The sequence below is a fragment of the Gavia stellata genome, chromosome 17 (genome assembly GCF_030936135.1).
Source record: "Gavia stellata isolate bGavSte3 chromosome 17, bGavSte3.hap2, whole genome shotgun sequence".
In the NCBI taxonomy this organism is placed as follows: domain Eukaryota; kingdom Metazoa; phylum Chordata; class Aves; order Gaviiformes; family Gaviidae; genus Gavia; species Gavia stellata.
In genome coordinates, this window is record NC_082610.1 from 6,707,548 (window position 1) to 6,730,991 (window position 23,444).

Genomic DNA, 23,444 nt, shown 5'->3' on the forward strand with positions numbered 1-23,444 from the left:
TGAGCAGTGTTATTACAATATGTTAGATTAACTAATTCTTTCTAATGGCAGGCAGCAATTAAAGAAATTAAAAACACTTCCTCTAACTTGATTTTTGATATGGCTGTAGTTTCATTGAGTACAATACATTATATAGCACCAGACATTCCCCTGCAAGGAAAGAAGCAGCAGTCACCTGTAACCACCGTTACCTGCTTCTTATCAACTAAAATCCAATTTCCAGACGCCTACCTCCTGCATGTGTTGAAGAAAACCAGCCATCCTGAAATTCATAGCTTTAGCTCTGGTATTCCACTGATTTAAACTGTAACGCAGATGGTGCTGAATGGAGAAGTTGCCTAGTTGTCTGGCCCACACCATGCGGCAATCCATCGTCTTCCATGCGATTCTAATCCTTTAGCAATGCACCCTATCAGAGATGCTATCCTGGCCTCTCATTTATCACGTAAATGTTATTTTGTATGATTTTCTTTTTAATGGCAATTCAAATTATTTAATTATATATGCTGTTTTTCAAATCTTGGTTCTCATTACTTGAATATGTATTAATTTGTATAACTGTACTGTAAAAATAGTTTAATAAGTAGCAATAATTAAAATGTTAATGATGTGAAAAATTACTTGGGCTACTTCAAGTATCTAATGAGATGCATCAGATAGAGCCAAGCTTAATGTTCAGTCTTTCAAATATTGACTGGGACAGTGTTTATTGTGAGTGATATTATGTACTACATTTAGTAACAAATGCAAATTTTACGGAACTCTAGAAAAATTCTTATATGTTAGTTTTTTCTCTAATAAGCCAGTGATAACTCCAGTTAAATTTTGCAAAGTCTAATGAAATGGAAGGATTCTTTCTGTGTTGGATGGTCTGTTGTCAGACTGAGGAACCAACAGTGGTCTGATCTGTGTGCTCTGTGTGTGATAGCGACTGGTATCAGGTGTAAGAAACGTGATGCAGTGGAAATTAAGGACTGCATTCACAAGAGACTTCCCTGCATCTGAGCAAGCAATTGACTTCTGCTTTGAAGCAAGATTGCCTAATCGTACATGGTTTTGACTAATGAAACTGTGGCTGCTCTGATAAATCCATAGATAAATGCCTAATCCTGTTTTAACATGCGACTAAGTAGTTCTTTACGTGAGTAGGGAACTGAAAATGCCAGGCTTTGCCTAATGCTAACAGTTGTTTTATGCCTAATGCTCATAAACATCACCTGAAGTGCCTGCCAAGGACTACAGGCTTGCCTGAGCTAATAGACATCGGCTATGATATGTGCTGGAGCTACTGTCATTGCCCTAACACAGAGACCAAGTTAACCGTGTTTTGTGGGGTTTACACTAAGCAGCATTTACGTTGTGTGGCTATACATTAAGCTATGCTACAGTCAGCAGAGTGCGTGTGATCTTGAAAAGTCCTGCAAGAAAATAGTATCTGGCTGGGGATGAACTTCAGAAACCTGGTGAGCATGGGGTGGTGCTGCACTATTTGGTCAAAATTAAAATGTGTTGCTCTTTAAATGAGAACTTTATCCAATTATTCTGTATGCGCAAAATATCCATTATCTAATCAGAATTTCAGATAGAAAGGATAACTGGTTAGTCTGGTGCCTTTCTCTATGGTTCCCTTCATAAACAGGGAAAACGACTAGTGGGCTGTTTTTGCAAATACGACAGTAAACGAAACCCGTACCTTACTCCTTTTGATTGCATAGTAATGTCCTCTTAATGATGGGGCTGACAACTGCAGAAATCTGGCAGCTCCTGCTTCCCTAAAATGGAAGCTTCTTGCAGAGAATGTATTTCCCTAAAGCAAGCAGTCTGAGTGTGTCCACCTCCTAGGAAAGGGGAGAGAAAATCGTTGTCTTTATTTACTGAGTATTTAAAAGCATCTTCTGAACGCCTGCACTCAATACATTGCACATGCATTGCAAAAAGCCAGATCTCCTCCTGAAGGACTACGCAGGAAAATTAATGTTATGTCATATAAAAAGCCAACAGTCCTTCTGCACAGGGTGCAGGCTGCTTGCCTGACCCTGGCTTCAGAGGCAAATCTCCCCAAATGCCTTCTCGCTATGCAGTTGCATAACCAGCTATTCTTGTGAATTTTCCTTTGGTATCTTCAGGGAAGGAGATGGAGAAACAGATCTGGAGTTAACCCCTTGTTATGCCAGCAGATAGTAGCATTTCATACGGTGTCTACACGCATGAACGTTTGGGTGTTTTCCAACTTCTCTGTTTATGCCAAGTTACATTAATGTTAGCATTTCAATGTTTAAAATTGCAAAACGGTGTTTCAAATTACAAGCAGAAGTTAGATAAATGAACAAAATAATAAAAACTGTTTGAATACTTTGAATTTTCCAAAAGGATATTATGGCGTAATTCTAAATACTTTATAGTATGGAATTGCTTTTGCTACTGACATGGAAATTAAGGAGTAAACTTGCATTCGCATAAAAGGAGCAGATTTGAGCCCAGTTCCCACATAGAAATACACTTTTTCTCAGGAAAAAAAAAGAATCCCTTGAATCTTTTTGCAAGCAATTCTGACCCAATTCCTATATATTACTTCTAAAATTTATATCCTTTCCTGACTCACAGGCACTGTATGAAAAATTATGGGGAAAAAAATGCATTATAGATTGCATCAGCTTTTTCTTCTTTATTTCCACAGGCACAACAGCTAACAGATCTGGAGCAAAAGCTAGCAGTTGCAAAAGATGAATTGGAAAAGGCAGCCCTTGACAAAGTAAGAAGCGTAATGTAAAGTAAGCATGTTTATCTCTCTCAGCTGTGAATGTTTCAGTGTAATTTGACAAAAACAAATGAAAGTCTCGCAAAGATTTAGATGCATACTTAATTGCACGTGCCTGGGTGTAATGCTACTGAAGTCAGTGGAACTAATTATGATGCATGAAGTTAAGTACAGCTGCAAAGTTATTTAAGAGGGGGGCAATCAAATTAGAAAGAAGCATCTCAAAAACCCACAGAAAGCAAAATGCTACAATGATTTTTGTGCAGAAGTACACTAATGAGAATGTGCCTGTAACGGAAACAATTTTTATCTGAGGTTTAGTCATAGTTCCAAGTAGGATGCAGTATAGAAATGTGTCAGTCTCTTGTTAGGGTGGGACAGATGTGCCAGAGCTAACTCTTCTGCGGGCAGAGGTGCCCACTCAGGGCAGGGAGGCTGTGGGGCATCCCAGGAAGGGGACAAAGCAGGACACGTTCACTCCTGTCAGCTATGCAACAGGGCAACTTTCTTCTGGATTTAGGGTAGATGGGATGAAAATATCATGCAATAGGGAAGCAGTTGATCAGAAAGGAAAAAACTTGAGCACGATAGCAAAGACTACTTTTTTGGTTTGGTTTTCTAGTATTTTCAGGTTCCCTTAAACATTTAAAAAAAGTATGTCCCTTGCACTAAAAGCATTTTTCTTTAATCTTCAATATTGCAATCCCTGAAATCATCCTTGTGAGTGAGGATTTGCATCCAGCATTGCAAAATGTCGTCTATGTAAGCACTGCTCACAGTAGCATTATTCAAACCTGTGTGTGCGTCTGGTGATATATCATGTGTTTCTTGTTAGTACACTGAACCGAACTGCTCCATGCATTAATTTAAAAATTAAGCATGTTCCTTCTTTGCTCATATAACACTCAAAGCCATGGTCTCTCACTGGTGCCAATATACTGTCTGTGGCAATGGGAAGAGAGCACTGCTTGCCATAAATATCTTCTAAATGCAATTATTCATTATAACGGAGACAGTTGTGAAGGAGAAAGCAAAGAATATTTGACATCAGGAACTTTTAATGAGAATGCTAGTAAGGGATTCTGTCTGTAAATTAAAAGGGGGGTTGCAGCACACTCAGCTGCTTTCTCTGACCCTCTGTTTCTTTCCTATTAAATATTATAAAATTTTAATTTAGGGCTCAGTTACGGTTCTGTAGGCTTACCAGAAGCCTGGTGTTGTCATCTTGCAAATCATCATTGAGAAAGTCTTTGGATGGCATCGTTGCTTACATGCTGCAAAAGTGCAGAGGAAATGGCAAGCAGGAGTAAAAAAAGCAATGCAAGAGAAGGAAAAAGTCAAAGCTTGTGCCAGTAAGAATTGTGAGACAGTTTTATGAAACTAGAAATACCCATGTTTGACTAGGTCTAACTGCAGAGTAATAAGACCATTGAAGTTGTAGGTACCTTTTTCCCCTGGTTAAGAGCTTTTCTGTATGAACTATGAACTGAAAAGAGTTAGAGACAGCCAACAGTCCATCCATGTCTTCAGTGAAGACTTGGCCTTAACTGTTTTGACAATGTTAGCACGCATAGTTTCAGCTAAAGGAATGGAAGCCATGTGTCAAGCAATGTGCATTTTTGGAACATGAGCTGTATTTGAAATGAATAATTGAGTGATCGAATCTCAAAGTGTGCCTATAAACAGGCATTAATTTGTATTTTTCTTTTGGGAGGGTATCGGACTTTCCTATTAAATGTTAGTTTGTGCTGACAGTGGGCTTAGCGTCTCTTATAAGTCTATTTACACTACAGCACTTTTCTAGTTCCCATGATGGACCCTTGGAAGACTGACAAATTTTGCATTACCACAGCCCAAATTATTCTGTATTGAATCCAACCACATGACAAGAGTATAATAAACAGATCTGGGAAATCTGAAGACATGCGTCATATGTTGGCAGTATTTTGACCAGCAAGCAATCTATTTTGACCACAGTGACATCTATGCAAGGTTATCGAGACCTTTGTCGAACGACATTGCTGGTTCCAATAGTGTTTCCTTAAGTTGTACTCTTGTGCTGCCCATTTATACATCTCCTTTCAGCAAAGTCAAAATTTTGCTACCCACAGGATGAAAACAAAATAACCAGTTTTGGTTTTACCTTTGGAATGGCAAAATGGCTGGCTGTAGCCAAGGCAGAACAAGCACTGGATGGCAGGGATGGGAGATGAGAGGATAAGAAATCATCCAGAGGGATTTCCAGATGGGAGGAGCGTGGTTTCAGATCAGAGTGATTTGCAGGGAGCACTAGGGTCATATAGTGCTATAATGCCTGAGTCCGTATCTTCAAGCAGAACTAGACGGTCTGCTACCTCTGCCAGTTTGGTGTCTGAGCTTATTTTTACTATGTCGAATGGTGATTTATGTTCTCTCTGCAGTCACTTCTTGAAAAGGTAGGGGAAAAGACATATTACCTGAAAAGAAGTGTGCGAAGATCTTTTGTTGTCAATTAGAAATTAAAAGATCCCTGAGTCAGATGGGTAAAGTAATCCTGTCCCTTTTACACTACCACTAGGTCAGAGACATAGCAGTCTGACTCAAGGTTCATACATTTTAATAAGTGATTCATACAAAGTGCTGTCATCTTTGATGATAATCTAGCATTCCTCCTCACTGCACACATCTTAAGGGAAAGACATTCAATTTTGTCTGTTTGCAAACAAACCAAACTCCATTCCATCTCCTATTTCTTTGATTTTCCTTATTGTGCTGTGCATGAATAGTCTTTTTATGGTTGTCTTTGATCCTACCGTTGAAATGTACCCTACTAACTGGTTGTGTTTGTTTATTTTTAAAGAAAACACTCAGATTTTCCCAGTTGTGAGATACATGCCCTGGTTACAGTTCAGGGGAAGTTTATCTGATGTAACACATGGAATATTGGTCAGGTTCTAAAAAATATTTGTTTGGCAAATAAACTAAAACAAGGTGGTGTATGCCAAATGCCATTGCTTAGGATTTGTATAACTGAAATATATTTATATTGTACATGTGATAGTTCACGTACGTAGTATGTAGTGTGTAATGTTACTTATACATATATTTTCCATCAATTTTTGCCATGGTATACCTTGATTTGTGTATCTTCAAAAAAATCTTTGAATGTAGAAATGTGCTGCTGTGGCCTGTGTTTACAAGCACATTCTTAATATAAAGAATAAAAGCCATATTATTTTTTTTTTTAAGGCAAAATGCTGCTTAACAGCCCCTGAAATGAGTTTAAGGAAGTTACCTCAATATGTGACATTTGACTCCAAGTGTCTTGCTGTGGTGGAGCAAAGATTTGGAATGAGATTTCCTCAGTGCTGTAGTGATCTCACTGCTCTTACTGTCTCAGCTTGTTTCAGTGACAGACTGCTGTTTTCATTAATACTTCTATCTGTATTTCTGTGAGTAAAATAGCAGTGTTCTAACATGAGTTGAAAGCACTTCACCACTTGAAAGTTTTAGTTTGGCTTGAGGGACAGTATTGGATCTGGACAATCATATCCTTAACAGGTGACAAGACCTATGGTTTATTTACTATACACTGCAAAACATAATGTGCTCATGAGGGAAGTCATCTTTCTGGGATTAAAATCAATCTTTATAACCCATGGAAAAATACCAATTATTCTGAATGTTATAAACCAAATTCCATGCAAAGTCTGCATCTTTGCAATACTTGTGGATATTTACTTCTCTGTAACTGTTATATGTAAAAGTCTGGACACTGTGTGATATTTGGTAGATTGTATTTTTGTTTCTTTTCAGATAAAATAATATTTAATAATTATTTGCAATAATCAATGTGGATAAAACTGCATGGAGGAAAGGGAAGAGTGCAATGACTTTCCAGGCAGTTTGGTGTGTAATGCACAGTAACCGAATCATATAAAAAAAACTGCTTTAAACAGCCTTAATTTCTTCCTTTAATAAGAAAAAGCAGCAGCTGCTCATAAATGTTTGGCTTAATACAGAGAGAGAAAGCAAGCAATTCTGTTCATAATAACACATCTTAGAGAACTGATGGTTTCTTATTTTCCCCAGGAGTCACAGCTGAAAGCTCTGAAGGAGACCGTGCAGCTTTGCCTGTCTTCCGTTCTGCGCAGTCAGCCTCCTGCTACAAATCTAATCCCTTCAAAACCAGCTGAGAAGCTGACATCCCCAGTTACAAAGGGCTCAAAAGTTCCACTTCAAGTGACAAGCACCAAGGTACGGTTTCTCTCTCGTTTTTTTTTAAACATCTTTGAAAGTTTGTCCTGTAAGAGCATCAAACTGGAACTAAGGAGGATTTTAAATTCATTGAAAGATTAGGATGAATTTTGAGGATCATTCTAAGCCTGTTTCTGATGTCAATAAACTTTTTTTAAAGTTGGGAAGTAGCTACTTTTTTTGCCGAGGAGCAAAATTCTGTCTATCACTTGCTAAATGGACCGTGTCTGCATAACAAATCTACAAGGAAGACGGATTTGCGTCTAAGATAAGCGAGGATGCTAATTCATAGGATTATTTACCTGTCAGGTACTGATAGTGGGTTTGTGGTAATATAGCACTAAACAGTAAGACAGTTTTTGCGTATCGTGGCTTTTTAGTGAAAAAGACAAATCTAAAACCATAAAATAATCTGGGACACCCAGATCAAATTGCCAAAAGGGATCTATGGAATTGATAATAGGTCATAGGGAATATTCTAATCATGCAAGATGGAAAGGGTGGTTTAGGAGAAAGCATGAGAAAAAAAATTTGATGAAAAGTGTTTTGATTCAATAGATTCAAGCATTTTAATACAGTCAAGATTTACAGCGATTAACAGCTGTCCTGATAATGTTCATCTCCAGGGTTGCATTTTGCTCATGTATTCAACTGATTGAATAGATCTAGAAATCTGTGATTTCAATTGAAAAGGAAGTTTTACAGAAGAATGACTGAAGGACACTTTAATGTCCTTCTTAAATTCCAGAACTCTTTCCTAAAATATAAGTAGGAATTGCTATCTCATAGCCAATTTGTAATTTTCATATGGCAGCCGTTGATAATTCACTATTAGTACAGAGGCTGAAGCCAAAAATTAGTAATCTTTCTGTATGTAATGAAAATCGAAACACAATTTCAGAAAGCAGAATATAATTATAAAACTGGATCTCATGTGCTATTCCTACAATAATGATTGTCAGCTCCTTTAACTGTTTTACAGGAAGAAACCTTCATTCCCAAAAATTACCTCTGGAAACAAATCACTATTAATTAATAGCAGTGCATGGGGATATTAGTGCTCATTTAGATTAAGATCACTGGTTCTATGTTCTGCAGGAGGGTGGATTTTTTTTGTAGGTCATGCAGGCTGAGCTTCACTCTGGGATCTCAGGAGCACAATTTTCCTAATTAATGTGGCTGTAGAATTGTCTGTCTTGCTCTTATTGTCCTCCTCTTCAGGGTGGAGGTGTTTGTGCCTCTGTTATGAAAGCAGAGGGGTACGGAAGGATAAGGCCCAACAAGGCACTACGCCTGTGTTTAAGATTGGTATAGCGTCAGAGCCTTTGAAGCGTTTGAGATCTCCTTGGTTTTACAGGTATTACTGTAGCGCAACGAAGGAAATGGGAATACAGCACAGAGAATAGAATCAGAGTTTTGATATTGGACTGAAACAGCGAATACTCTTCCTTCTTTTTTCTGTGATCATATAGATTTTGTGTTTAATGTTCCTGTTTGTAAAATGTATCAATATTTCTGCGCTCCAGCCTTTTGAGAACCAGCATTTAGTCCTCTGTATCCAAAAGTGCTTGAATAAGTTATACTGCCTCTTTAATAGACATTGCGGATATTTCTCTGCACTTGGCATATGCCATGAAAAAGGCTGAGAAAATAACGGTCTGCAATCCTCTTCTGCCACACATTGACACCTCATTATTATAAATCTGTGCATTTTCTGTGATTATAAACCCACTGAAATCGGCTACTGTGAAATAGGTTGTCAAGGAATCATAGTCAGTCCAGAATTATGCCCTCTGCATTTGAGCTTTGAGTATTATAGAAGGCTTTTTTTTATGGTGACATCCTTTCCTATGTATCTTTTCCTTGGCTTTTTCTTCCTCTTACAAACCAACTAACTCTAACTACAGATGTATAGCTTCCTTTTTTTTTAATTAGATTTGCATAAACATTTTGATATAGCAAGCTAGTATTTTTAGGCGAATATTAATGTGTGTGATTACTCAAATATGTTTTTGTATGTAAAAATGGGAACTTCAGAGGAGCAGCACTTAGGCATCTTGTCATGTCCGATAAGCAGCAGTTTCACCTTCAGGAAAGAAATGATGATTTGCCTGGTAAATATCTTATTTCAAAGTTATTCTCATCCAGCCTAAAAATAGCTTTCTAAAAATATCAAACTTATTTTAAATCCACTGAAGGGTACATCAGACAGTGTATGATACCTGTGTCACTTGGGGTCAATCTTCCCTGGGACTGGGGTGTTTCCTGATTAAAAAAATAAAATAAAATAAAATAGAAATGTACAATTAAGTAGGTTGTATATTTGTATTCATAATTGGTAACCATAATACCTGAGTGCTTATTAGAGATGATATTTAACACAAGAACATGGTGTAGAAAGGATAATTAGGAAAGCAAATCACCAAATTTCATGGGAAGGTTCATTTTAAAAATTGATTTCCTAGTGAGGTATTTTGGTCTTTTTAGAGCATTTGTTATAAAGAAGCATAAATCAGGTTTAAAAAAAATCAGTGCATAGAAGTGTCTGAATCAGTGCAAAAAAGTTGTTGTTCTGGATACCTCAGTAATTTGGAAGAGTGGGTAGTAATGTGAAATTCTTACACTTAAATCATAGAAAACGTTCCCTTAAAGTGATCAAAAGCAGTGTCAGACTGAGGTGCGTCTTGTGACGTGTCTTAAACAAGTTAATATTTACAATGTACAAGAACGTAAAATACAGAATTTACCATCTGAATTGGCACTAATATTGCAGACCAAAACCATTTCACCTGTCATGAACCTGTCATAACACCGATACTGGTGCTGAAAGCATTGACCACTACAAACGGATTTAGGGCTCTGTGTGTACAAGTTCAACGACATTAACAACTAAAACCAAGTTTTAGTTCAAGGCTGATCATTAATCCTGATCTATGAGGTCTTTAACTTTCTGGATTGTTGAAAACTATTTTTATTATATAGTTTCTTTTGCACTGTGATGTAGCAACAATAACCATCTGTGTTCTGACAGTGGAAAACGCTTCCAAACTAGTTGAGAGTTGTCGCGTCTGTCTTTTGTTGCAGCAATTTCCTTGCCTCATTCCCATTACAGAGGTGGTGAGGAAAGAAAAAAATAAAGAGAAAGGAGGAGGACTGAAAATCTGCTTTCCTTTTTAATCTCCAGATGAGTGCCTAAGGACCTGGGTACTTAGAGTGTTGTTAATGGATGGAAACTGTAAAATTTACTAGGCTACCTGCTGTGGGAAATGTAGGTTGGTATAACCCATGAATCAGAGCACTGGTACTGTCTTCCTATTGAGGCATTTTCTGCACTTACTGTATCTTGACATAACAAACGACTCTGTGAATTTATATGGAGTTTGTAGATGGACCGTGTTCTTCCTCCATTTTTTTAAATTCCTCTTTCTGAAAAAGGTTAATATTATAACTTAAAAAAATAGAAATTATAATAGCTGTCATTTAAATATCTTTGGTTGTGCAGTGTAAATGTACCTGTGCTCTGAATGCAACAAAATGAGCTTTAGTAACACTGTAGAAAATTAGTGGCAAACAAAATCAGAAGTGAAACAGAAGAAAAGTCTATTTCCAGTAGCGAGGTGGAATATACAAATGATGGGGAATACAGTGACACAGATACCAGAATAATAGTGACTAGCTTGCTCCATAGTGGTTTTGCCTATTGCAAAAACATTGTTTCATGTATTCCCCAAATGAATTCCTTCATTATAAATGCCCTGTGGTTTCTCTATATTTTGTGAGCTGCACTATTTTAAGAGTGGAAATACACATGTATTTCAAACTGTGAAGAATAACATCCCCTCCCATATAGTACATAGCATAGGTGGAAAGACCACCTACAAATGCCACTTCAGTGTCCTAGTCTTGATGGAGGGAATACAGGCTGAATAAGAATGAGAACTATCCTTCTGTAGAAATGTAGAGTACAGACCGAAAAGGGAATTGCCACTCCATTTTTAAAAGATTTAAAGATCTCCCAAGAAAATGCATCATTTTTGTGGTAAAAACTGCTGCAAGGGGCTGTCGCTTCTGCCTTATATATATGAATATCGTGGATACCTTGGTCAGTGTAGAAATTCAGAGAAGTTAAAGAACTGTGGGCCATCCTCCTTTTATTTGGAAAAACAGTACTTCGTTCATTCCCCGTTGAAGTGAGCTTGGGGAACTTTTTATCTTTATTAAGCCTAAGAAAGTGTTCTTGTCGGAGCAGGAATGATGAGAGCTTGTGAGGCTGTTCAAAGAAGGTGAAAGTCTGGAAAGTTGGTGAGGAACAAGGTAGACTCTGAAAAGCATTTTGAAATGGCCATATAGGAAATCAAGAGGCTGTGTTTTTTGTGTTGGCACAGAAATAATGCATTTAGGCTAAATTTAAGCTCGCAGTTATTTTGAGTGCATGGTTACTGAGAATCTACTACAGACATAGAGCAAGGCGGCTGAAAAAATAAGATGGTCATAGTGTCGAGAGTCTTAGCTTCTTCACTAATTTAGTCAGGGGTTTTGAATTTTTTTTAAAAAACCTATTTATAAAGGATCTATCATTTGTCTAGGAAGCCAGAATATTTCTTACGCTCTAGACCTTATCCATTTTATTCTACAAAAGTAGAAACAATTGATACAAAAATATATGTAAAATAATAATATAATAGTCAATTATTTGTACTAAATATTAGTTATACAATTATTACCATATTACTGATAATACTGTAGGATATTATAATTATATAATTGACTAGAAATTTGAAAAATATTGTATGTGTACATTTCTTCAAAATATACATACACATTTTGAAGGAATGAAGAAATATTTGGAATGTGTAGGTTGGACCCCATCCACGTTTCTGAGGACTGAGCGAAGTTTTTTTTAAATTGTCTTTTACGAGTGCTTTTGTAGATCCTAGGAAGCTAACAAAATAGCTTCAGATTCATGAAAAATTAACCAGCTGAATGTAGCAACGTATCATCTCATCTCTCTCCCTTTGTAGGTCAAGAAAGAAACCTAAATAGGAACAAATTACTTAAGGAAATAATTTCTGTTTGCTAAAATCGGAGCTATTACTGCTCATACAATTTATCGTATTATTCCAGTATGAATGAAGATTCTGACCCTTTGAATGAAGCAACAGCAAATTCTTTGCTCAAGAATCTATGAAATAACACAAATATAATTATGGAATTATTTTTGTCCTTACAGGAAAGATTAAGATGCTGAAAGTTTTTCTGATGTCTCTGAATATTTTTACTCAGGGTGACCTCTGTATAACATGCTGAAAACATAATTTGGAAGTTACTTCTCTTTAGGCATTGCATTTCATACTGACATTATGGCTTTATGGCAGGAAGCACCTATGTCTTGTGTGTAATAACTCCACCTGAGAGGCAGAAAGATGGGCAAATGGGCTTTTGAAAAATAAAAGATGCTAGTCTGAATTTAAAAAGATATTAGTGAAATGAATCTGAGATCTGAAATTCACAATATGTATATGCTTTTTGGTAACATAGTCTCTTGTTTGAGGATTTGGAAAACCAAAGCTTTAAAATGCAAAATATTTGTGCCTGTTCTTTTCCAATCTTTCACTGATTTTTCTTATGTACTTCCTCGCTGTTGCCTGAATCATTCTCTGCATATGTCTGGTATTTCAGACCACGAGGGCAGAGAAAGGCTCTAGTAGTCAGGATTTTTCTCCTATTTTCCCGCTTTCTTTCATTCTCCTGTTCTTTGTTGCTAAATACTCCCCATAATTTCTCCTAACTTACTACCTCTCAGCATCATTCTCTCATTCTGTTTAGCTGAATATTCCCTTCTGACATCTATCCCTTCCGTAAGAATAATAAATCTTATTATGCTATTTCTTTTCCTATAAAATGACCATTCAGATCTTAGAGAACAGTGGGACCAGTGTTGTCTGAGGCAGCTTTGTTAAAGGGTCTGTTTCAAAAAGATCATAAAATATAAGGTCAGACCTGAAACAGTGATGGGTTTTAAACAAAAATTAAGCCTGTTTTTGTTTCCTGAGATCGTAAATGAAAATTCTGTGTAATTGTGAAAAACACATAGAGCAAAACTTCATTTCGTTGAACTCTAGCATAATACAAACCAATACAGATATAGCATTGCATGCTCGGATTTATTTGGAAATTAACTGTGTGTTCACAGTTGAGGGGAAAAAAATAATGTGTATCCTCATAACTTTACCAGAGGAAACAGAGGTTGAACCTAAGGGCACAAAATATAGTATCTGTGGTCAGCTATAAGTAAACAGCAAGAAGGTTGAGGGCAGTGAATAGATTTGTGCTCCATTAAAGCCTTAGGAAGCTGCCCTCTGGGGTACCTCAGTGCTTTTCTACTTTTGTTGCCTCAAACTTTGCTTCTGCCAGAGTTAATGAGATATCACTGACACCTGCAGTTTACGTGACCTGTAGATCATTGTGTGCAGCACAGGCATTGGAAAACTGTAATTAAAAAAAGAAAAAGGCTATTACTAAATGCAGAGTCAGCCACATTTTGTAATACACAGTAATGGCATACAATCATATAACCCTTTCCTAACACATAAACATTATGAGAATAAAATAGCATTGAAAAATGACACTATCCATTGTTTTAGCATTTAATTTCAAAGAGAGTAAGGAATATATGTCTCCTTCTAAGGTACTTAGCAGAGAAATCTCAGGTACTATGAGTATCTGTAAGGCTAATGTAGTAAGAAATTTGTTTTTAAAAAGATAAAACGTAATTTAATTGCAGAAGCATGACTAGCATGACCTACTTACTCATGTAAGTCTCTCCTGTTCTGTTTTTTATAGCTCTCTTTGGGCTTATAGACTTCTATTCTCATTATGATCGATTAGATGCCAACTATAGTCTTGTATTATTTTTAATGATGATGTATAAGAGTTTGGCAACTCTTACTCATATCTTTTATGTCCAGAATTTGCTTCAGATTGAGTATTTTTTTGCTGTTGCCTCAGAAAGCTTCCGTGGAACTTTTTCTAGAGCCCTTTTTCTTCAGTGGCTAATTTTTAATAAAATTTTATTACATGCTGGAAAACGTTTAACACCAGAGATCATTAAATTGAATGCTGAAGCTCTTTGCTTTTATTACTTACTTAAAGAAGTCTTCATTATTAGCACATTATCTTGATAGTAAATTAGTTTTAGAGGTTTTTTTTCAACTGAGTACAATCAAGGGAAATTGGAAAAAAAGCAGCTGGCATCTCTTATTTACTTCATAACCCCAAAACAATATCATTCTCCTTCAAGTTTTAGTGACATGATCTTTATAATTATCTTTATTTCATTAACTATTTGACCTCACTCCTCTTTGTTGCAGGGTATAAGTAGCTGGACTGGCCCATTACCCCAGGGTTCAACTCTGAAATTAGCAATGGGCTAATGGGCTGAGGAGGTAACTGGTAACCATTTATTACTGCACTTTTTGTGGCTGTTAACTACAGGTCAGTTTGCCTGTGTATGAAAAATACTCCAACGTCTCTCTCCAAATATCCTCTTTTTTAATTAATGTCTTCACTCATCAGATGTTTCTATAAAGTCTTCCACAATCTAGTATGTAATATGTCTCAAAAATACAGTGGGTTACCACTTGACAGTGGTTGAGAAGGGATATGAGTATCAAATTTAAATTTCTTAAGGGATATTTTAAGTACCATGAAAAAAACAGATTGTTAAGTATAGCTAATGGTCTTGCGTGGACCTGGAGGTTAGCATGGACAGCTTACATCCATCTTCTCAAATTCTGCTTCAGTCTAATACCAGGCCCCCGTGCTAGAGCAGCCTCAGGCTTGCTGTGACATTCAGCAGCTTTGTAGACAAGCATACTTGTCACCTTCTCTATCAAAAGGGAGAAATTACTTTTCAGATGTTGTTACTTTAGAGATATCTTTCCTCACCTACTCACATCAAGTGATGTTTTTTTTTTAATGCTTCTCTCTCTTTTTTCCCCCCTGGTGACAGTGGAGATGATTGGGGAAATGATCAGTATTTCTAATTTTAGTTAAAGTTGCATTTAGCAGAGAAATAGTAACACATGGTTTTATCTTGTGACTTTCCTAGCTGACGTGTTTGTTACATATTCTGTTAAACAAATATGCCTATGTGAGCAGTGAAAATGAAACTGAATTTATGTGCCTTTGCAGTCGCACGTTAGTAAACCTATTTTAAGATCTGTTAATATTAGCACTTTTGTCTACCAATGTTACGTGTAAAAGAAGAAACGAAATGTGCAGAGGATCTGATTAGTCATTTTAAGTGGCTTACAAGCTTGAATGTGGATATATTAAAGATTTATTTGAAAATTATTAATGTGGTATGCTGTATACAATATGTATTATTAATCTACTGTTACAAAGTTTCACTTGATAGGTGTATATGGAGCCAAGTGGGAAACATTAGAGGTAGTTAAGTGATCTTTTTCTTTGGTTTGAGCAAAGGCGTGATTTGGAAAATATTCAGAAAGAAAATATTGATTGACTCTGGGCATTTTGGCCACTAATAGGAATTCTCTAGCAATTTCATTAAAAACATTGCATTGAACCATAAAGCGTAAGAAATGCAGAATGGACTGCTGATAAACCCAAGGCATTCAAGTTCAATTTAGTCTAGAGCAATTTAAGAAATCATCTACTGGCCCACACCTGAAGTCTCATCATCTTCCAGAATTGTTAAGCTCACCCTTATTCTACATTTATTATTTTATGTTAAAATAATAATAAATAAAATGTAAACCAAAAAAATGTAAATAAAATGTTATTTTATTGTCAATAAGAGAGAAACATAGTCTGAAGGAATGTGCTCTCATTTAATGGAAAAGTAGACATTCAATTAAAACAAAAAACCTTTTAGTATATTTGTTCAAATCCTTAAAAGTTAAACGGGTGGTGCTTAAATTGAGTTTGAAGCAGTGAAAAATGGAGTCACATAATAAAAGACTATTGAATACTGAATATTTTGAGGTAGTTTACAGATTATTTATGGAATCCTATTTTCTCATATCTTTTGAAAAATAATAGTCCTCATCTGTGTTGATGGAACTGCGGTCATGATGGTAATCATATTGTCAGGACTTTATAAGAAGGGACTTAAAGAAACAGACAATTGGAAGCAAACAGGGTTTATTTTGGAAAAGCTTCCTCTGCCAAGATTCCTACCTTTTCTTAAATCAATAAGAAAGGCTCTTTTAGGGCATAATTGGGGGGGGGGGGGGGAAGTCAAAGTCTCAAAAGGAAAAGCATTTCTCCAAGTGACCTTATTTATGAAACTCAGCTCATGGTTCAGAAGGGTTCCAGCTTCACCGAGTTGGTCCTCCTGGGGTCTGTAGCTCTTCGAGGGTTGGGCACCTTTGGCTTCATCTTCCTGAAAATACTGATGTTCATGTCTGTGACTGTAACTTCAGTAGCTGCTTTGTTCATCTGGGAAGACTGTAATTGTCTGTAAAGCGTATTCTGGTGGTGTGTATTATTGCTGCTCTGAAGTGTACGCAGTGTTATACAATGTTCATTATCCTACAGCTAATTGCTTTTTCGTTTGTGATGGCTGTAGAAAATCAAGCCTGTTACTGAAGGAATGTGTTTATTTGGTTGTTTCAGTTTCTTAAGTATTATAACATCAAAAAAACCCCCACCTTAAGATGTTTAAGTATATTATTAGTATTATAAAAGAAAGTTTTGATATTTTCTCCTCTTCAGTGAAGGATGGCCTGTTTTTAAACTTTAGAAATGGTGGAAAAATGGAGAGCAGTAGAAGGTGTATTTCTACATGTAGTTGTACCCCTGCGTATATACCCATCTCTCCAGCCATCCTTGAACTTTGCATACTACAAAATATTAGGTATTCAAACTTGCCCACTCTATAGGAAAAAATGGTGGTAAAATTTAGGTATTCTTAAGGGAATGTGAAATTATAGGTTTAGATATAATGTAATATAGGTAATTGACTTGTATAAACTTATTAACAAGTTTTTTCTCTAATAATAGTTTTTGTTGGCTCATCATACATACAATAACTTCTGTTTTTCAAACCTAATTAATTCTATTTCCTTTTCTTGTTGTTTTAGCTACAGATACATTTACAATAGACATCTAGAGTTACTGCTAAAAAAAATGGTTATTAAAAGAAATTTGAAGTGAAATGATCCATATCAAGTGAGCTACTTAGGTTCTAGCATAGACATAAGTGTTCACGAGTAACTAGGCTACTCAGAAAATAGTCTTCTGCTGTCTACCCACAGTCTCTGATACCATGTTGGAGTAATATTTTGGCATCAGTGAAAGTTGCTTTACACTGTGAATTTATTATATCGTCATACTCACTAAGGGCAGAAGAAACCCTTGTGGACATCTAGTCTCACCTGGCATAGTATTTGCCACAAAGGTTTTCTGTAAAAATTTTGATGCATACCTTGAAAATTTTATTCTACCAGTTTACCACTTGTATAAAACCTCCTTAATAATGCTTTCATCCATGTCCTCAGTACCAGAAATTCAGCAAAAAGGGGTTATAAACGCATAAGTCAGACCTTCTTTCCTATCTTGCATGTTGTGATCCAGTGTGTCCAGATTCTGCCTGTTCTTACATGGACATTCACTAGAAGAAAAAAATCCAGGTAACTCTCCCTCTCCCTCTGTAATCCATAGTTCAGCTAGGCAGAATTATAACCACCCCTTATTCTCTATTACCCTTAAGCGTATTTTGGGTTTTAGATATTAGATAAAATAGCTGAATAGACAAAATCGAGACCAGGACAGTAAATTTCATTACACAATAATTTAGCATCTGACATATTGTATCATCATTGCTGAGTGCTTCTAGAAGCATTCTACTGCTTTGAGGAAAATGCCACCTGAGGCTCTAGGTCTTTGCTGTCCAGCCCATTATTATTTATTATTTAAATTGGACTAATGTGAGTTAAGGTCTTTCCAAACACACGGAATGGTGCTTTTTGTACTTTTAAGAGCCTGCATGAAAATATCTTTCCCTGTCGAGCCAATACATCATGACCGACTCCAGTGCAGCCCTGGCAAATTACATACTGGCATGTAATCCAGGCAGCAGCCCAAAATGATGAAGAAAAAGGACACAGATAAGCACATGACATAGTACTAAGTCAAAAGGTACTAGGAAAAAATGTGATTAAAGAAATGAGGTGGGAACAAATCCATGCATTAGTAAACAGTATGTCCAACAGCTGCCTCTTTCCCTTGTAAATCCTGCTTGGTCTCTACTACAAAGATTGCCACTATCTTGATGAAATTTGGATTTAGACTACCTTTCATTATCCTAAATTATTTGCTGTAGGAATCGTTAGGCAAAGGATCAAGAATTATGGAAAACTTTGAAAAGTAGCGATGTCAAAACTTAAGCTCTTCTCATTAACAGTCCTATTTTTTTAATTTTCATTTTTAATTTCAGATTTTTATAATGGCAACTACCTGCTTAATATTTCACCAATCAGTTCATGTAAAGGGTCCTAGGAGTACTAGGTGATTATGTGTATTTTGTAGAATGTCTTTAAAAACACTTCGTATTTATGGGAATATACATCTCTGGTGTTTATAATTTGTCAGAAAACACACTTACCCCTCCAGAACAGAAGCGCTATAAGCAACAGATAATGGGATTCATCATGGCTTAATTTATCTACAAGTACTACTCTGCTGTTTATTTGGGCATCATAATACTAACATGACCATGTAACAGTCAGTTTGGAAATATGTGATGGCATTCTAGCAGGAATGCGTTTTCTGCAGTTTTAGTACCCTTCCAATGTTGAGAAGGGGACTGAAATGTGTAATTCATAGTACACTGGCATAACTGTATAGTAAGGAGCTTACAATTCTTATTTTTATCTTCATAAATTTATGTTCCCGTTACAGTAATAAAGTACAAACAATAACTCCCGGTGCCTTTAATTTAGCTGTCCTGAGCATCCAGAGCAGTCCAGCTTCAGCTGATAGCAAAGACAGCAGAGACAGCTGAAGAAGGCAGAACGAGCAGCCTCGCTGGTTTAAAGCAAGCTCTGTCTAGCCCCAGCGACACACCGCACAGTATTTGCTGATTCTCCTTGCTTTGTAGGCAGATTCTGCAGCCTTTACTGTTTCTTGGTTTGTTTGTTTGTTTTTTAAGGACTATTTCCGATTTTTCCAGTAGTTAGTTACTTGATTAGAAAAGCTCTCAACAGGAATGTAGATGAATGTTTGTGATATCAGCAGACCTGTGAGAGACATATGGCCACATGCTCCAGGAGCAGATGATAAACTATGCTTGCTCACAGGCAATAAAGGGATTAATTTCTTTTAGATAGGAAAGCTTCTTTATATTTGAATTAAACAGTGCAATAAAAAACTGGATGCATTTCTAAAATGCACGTTCTTTGATAGCAGCACACTTATATCAAGCAGACCTGGGAATTACGATGCAAAACCCAACAGTGTAACATCTGTTTCCTCTATTTCCCCCGCTATATTTGCCATCGCTTCCTCCACCCCGGTATTGCTAACATTGTTGTTAGTGCTTCTACTCTCTTTAAAGAACTCAAATAAAAATACAGCTGCAAAGTGCATCTACAACCTCTACATCCATCCTCATCTCTAAACGTCTGTGGAGTACTTGAAAGATTTTGCCTAATACCTTTAGTTCCTTTACTCCATTTTACGGTGAGGTTACTTTAAGTGCATGAAGTATGGGCTCATTTAATTATTTGAACTTTTTATTTATCACATCTCCTATACTGTATCTCTTGATATGAAGTCCAGAAGTATTCATCATATTTCTTTCCTGTTTATTCTTGAAAATACAGGATTTCTACTACAATTTCTTGTCACAAATTCTGCCATGAAGGGATGTCTGTAATAGAAATATCAACCACTAAGTTAAACTGAAATTATTTGGGCTTTGAACAGACTAGTGATTCTCTATTTTTGTACTGCAAGGTCATATTCCTGCTCCAACGTAAAGGTTGTCTATTCATCGAGTTACCCAGATCTGTCACCAATCAAGTTGTACTTAGAAGAAAAATACCAATGGTTATATGTGTGCTTATACAGAGATAAGTTTATCACTATATGCACTTACCGACAGTGATTTTCTCTTTTCTGATCAAATAGACTGCCTTTCAGTAACCACTGAAAGTTCACAATCCATTCCTCTGTGCTTGTATACAAGCGGCTTTTTCTGTGCCCATACAGCAAGCAACATCAGTGATTCATGCGCAGCACAAAGAAAAGCTGTCCTGCTGCCAACAACGAAGTCCTCGTGAGTTTTTGTTCATGGCTTATCTGGCAGAAAAAGTTAATAAGAGGAAAATTTATTCAGTCGTTGTTATTGATACTTATATTGTGAAACTGTTTTAATCGATGAATGTTAGAGAGGCCTCATGTCTGGGTCATAATTCCATTAGCTGCTCATTTAATCCAACACAGAAGAGCAACAAAATGTATTTGCAGATGGGATTGTGATTGCTCATACAGGCAATTGCTCAAATTTATTCAGTTACCTGAAGAAAATCTACGTTCATATTCAGCAGATCATCGAGTCACAACAAAAAAAGTGATAAATACAAACAGATGAACAGATTGTATTTCATCTGACCCATCTCCAAATCTAAACTTTGCTTTAATCTTGGTTTACTGTGAAAAGCCTGTACTGAATGATAAAGTGATGAGTGATTCAGGGAGTTAAAAACAAAAAATAATCCAGTGTGGAAAGAAGCAAAATAATCTTGATAATTTAACACTGGGAGAGAAACCTTTCAGCTTTAACGATGCCTTTGAATTCAGATGGCTCGGAATGGTGTATAATTCAGAAGAAAGCTTATGTGAAAGCTTGGGTTTATTATTTGTAAACTATTTTGCATATGAAATGATCAATGTGGGTCTATGGAATACCTCATCACTGAAGAAATGTGAATGGGATAAGGAGTAAATCCTTCACGAGTGTAAGGCAGTGCACTTCCACTGCCCTAAATTGCCACTGATCCAGCGTGTGTGCTTCATTTGTAGAGAGAAAAGAGCTGTTCTCTCCTTGTGCGGTGTGTTCCAAGTTGTGTCCTTGCTCCCGCCTTTCGGTGCTTCTAAGGGAGAGCCCATAAGCAAAGGAAACCTGCTCCCTCCTGTTCTTAAAAGGGCAGGAAAATAAAAATTGAGGGTAGTCCTTTCTCACATTTAGCAGTTTTATTCTGTCAAATATTGGCAGAATATTAATGGAGAAGCACTGATGTAGACACTTTCGCGTGTATCGCGTGCCTTTCCAATGCGGTTTCTTGAACCAATGCCCCTCTGTATTTTGTGCCTTGGGGTGTATGGCACCAGTATGAAGAGCTACTGAAACGTTTTGGATTAAATCTAGTTTCACAAGACAGGATTCTGATGTTCTGCACCGCATCCGTTTACATCTATAAATGCTCTCCCTACTAAAAGAAGTGTAACCAAAATCCACCATACCTGTTATTAAACTTTGAGAATCACTCACAAATTTTCCCCTTGGAGGAAGGGTATATATGACTATTATATTTTTTTAGAAGTTCAGGTCTTGACCTTGTGCTCATTATTTACTGAGCAGACCTGTTAAAAATTGATTACAGCCCTTAAGAATTTTTTCTCCTGTTGAGAACACAATTTGCGGTGTTCCTTTTCCATGTACTCCACAGCCCTTTGAACGTAAGGGATTCCTCAAATGATTTACACTAAAACCAGAAATAGTCTGACAGCATTTGGAAGAATCTTATATGCAATCAATACTACAGGGGTGTTTTATCCACATTGAAGTGTTACCATTTTAATATTTTATTTCTTAATTTTAAATTTTCAGTGAGATTTCCAGTTGTTTGAGAATAGCTACAATTGATTGGGTCTTACAGTGTGGTTTTGGACCATTTTCTAATTTTGGACTCATTCTGAAGATGCATTAGAACTGCACAGTCCGTGAACCTCGTCCTTTCTTGATAGCACATCTTACAGAAACGCAGTCCAGCTTCTCAGCTGATTCGTATCGATAAGTATGCTGATTCATATCAATGTTCCTCTGTTTAGGTGACTAGCTATTTCTTTATTAATATCAAGGATCCAAGTCAGAATAACTCATGTTTCTCACAACTCTCAAGTAATTGTGCAAGCTCAAGGTCTCACTGGGAACAGAGTGGAAAACCTATTGCATTTCTGAGACCAATCAGCTGAAAAGGTGGGGAGAGAAGAAGCAACTTTTGATTTGTCTGTAGTTGAGAGTTTATAGCTGCTGCTGTTTCCCTTTGAAGGTTTGAAAGGAGGTATTTAGTATCTGTAGTAGCATGTCACCCTCATCAATTTTTACAGAGTTTAGCCAATTGTCTTCAGCAATTCATTTTAAATTGCGGTACTGTTGAGTGAACACCAAAGGCATGCAGGATGATACAGTGACTATAGAGTACCTTGCAAATTAATTCTTTACATGCTGGCATCCTCTGCTGTCCAATAAATTATAGATGCCAGAGTACAGAGAAGTACTCTTAGCTGGAGTACTTCTAGCTCATACTTGGGCTAGAACTTGAGCTCACTCGTGCAAATGTTCACCCTGAGGGAACCAACTGCCTTCCTCTCCATTTCCAGTTGTGAATGTAATATCATAGTTTGGACTATCACGAAGTTTAGCATAGCTGTAGTTCCAAATTATGAGACATTTGAAAAAAACATATGTGATTTGGTAATGCCGTGGTTCACCTTCCTTCATGTTCCTGTCGCGATGTGAGAGAGCACTGGTCTAGAGAACTGCGAAGACAGAAAGAAAAGGTCAATGTCTACCTCCCACTGAAAATCAAGTGGGAGAAAAAAGTGAAAATGCAACATCTTAAATGCATGATTTTAAGATTCACCTAGCCTCAGTAGAGTTGCATAGAATGGTTTCAGTATGAGTTTATAGCCAAAAATAGCGGAAGCACATTAGCTAGCTTTTGTTGGAAGTAATCTGCAAGAGAAAGTTACTTACTTGCAAAAAAATTCTATTGAAAGGCAGTAAAGTGGTTACGTAAGTGCCAAAAGCAAATAAACTTGGTCGAGGTGTCCTTCATCCTCAAACAATAACACTGTGCCTAGATATTTACAGTATATTCAGTGTACCATATCACACATGCTGATGTGAGATCTCCAATCACAGCAAGCAAGCCTAAATCTCTATTAGGAAGACATTAAAAATCCAGCTTATCTCCAGATAGATCATTTAGAGATTAAAATGTATATATGATTTATTGAAGAAGCTTTGGTAGTTGTTGTTTTATTTTTCCTCAAACTGCAAATTAATAGATCACTAGGAGCTCTAGGGAAATGTGGAATACTGATGTGGTAGATATCTTAGCACATAATACAAATGAAAGTCCAAATCCATCCTGCTATGCAGTATAGTGCTTGTATAAATGATGTACAACCTGTG

The 23,444-nt window shown here is 36.6% G+C and overlaps 1 protein-coding gene across 1 annotated transcript in view; it reads left to right on the top strand.

Moving 5' to 3' along the window:
* Nucleotides 1–23,444, top strand: part of LUZP2 (leucine zipper protein 2) — a 205,511-nt gene that overhangs the window by 156,115 nt on the left and 25,952 nt on the right. Inside the window, exons 8-9 of the mRNA XM_059826019.1 lie at nucleotides 2,678–2,752; nucleotides 6,830–6,994. Of these exons, the coding sequence (XP_059682002.1) occupies nucleotides 2,678–2,752; nucleotides 6,830–6,994 (240 nt within the window). The remainder of the gene's footprint in view (nucleotides 1–2,677; nucleotides 2,753–6,829; nucleotides 6,995–23,444) is intronic.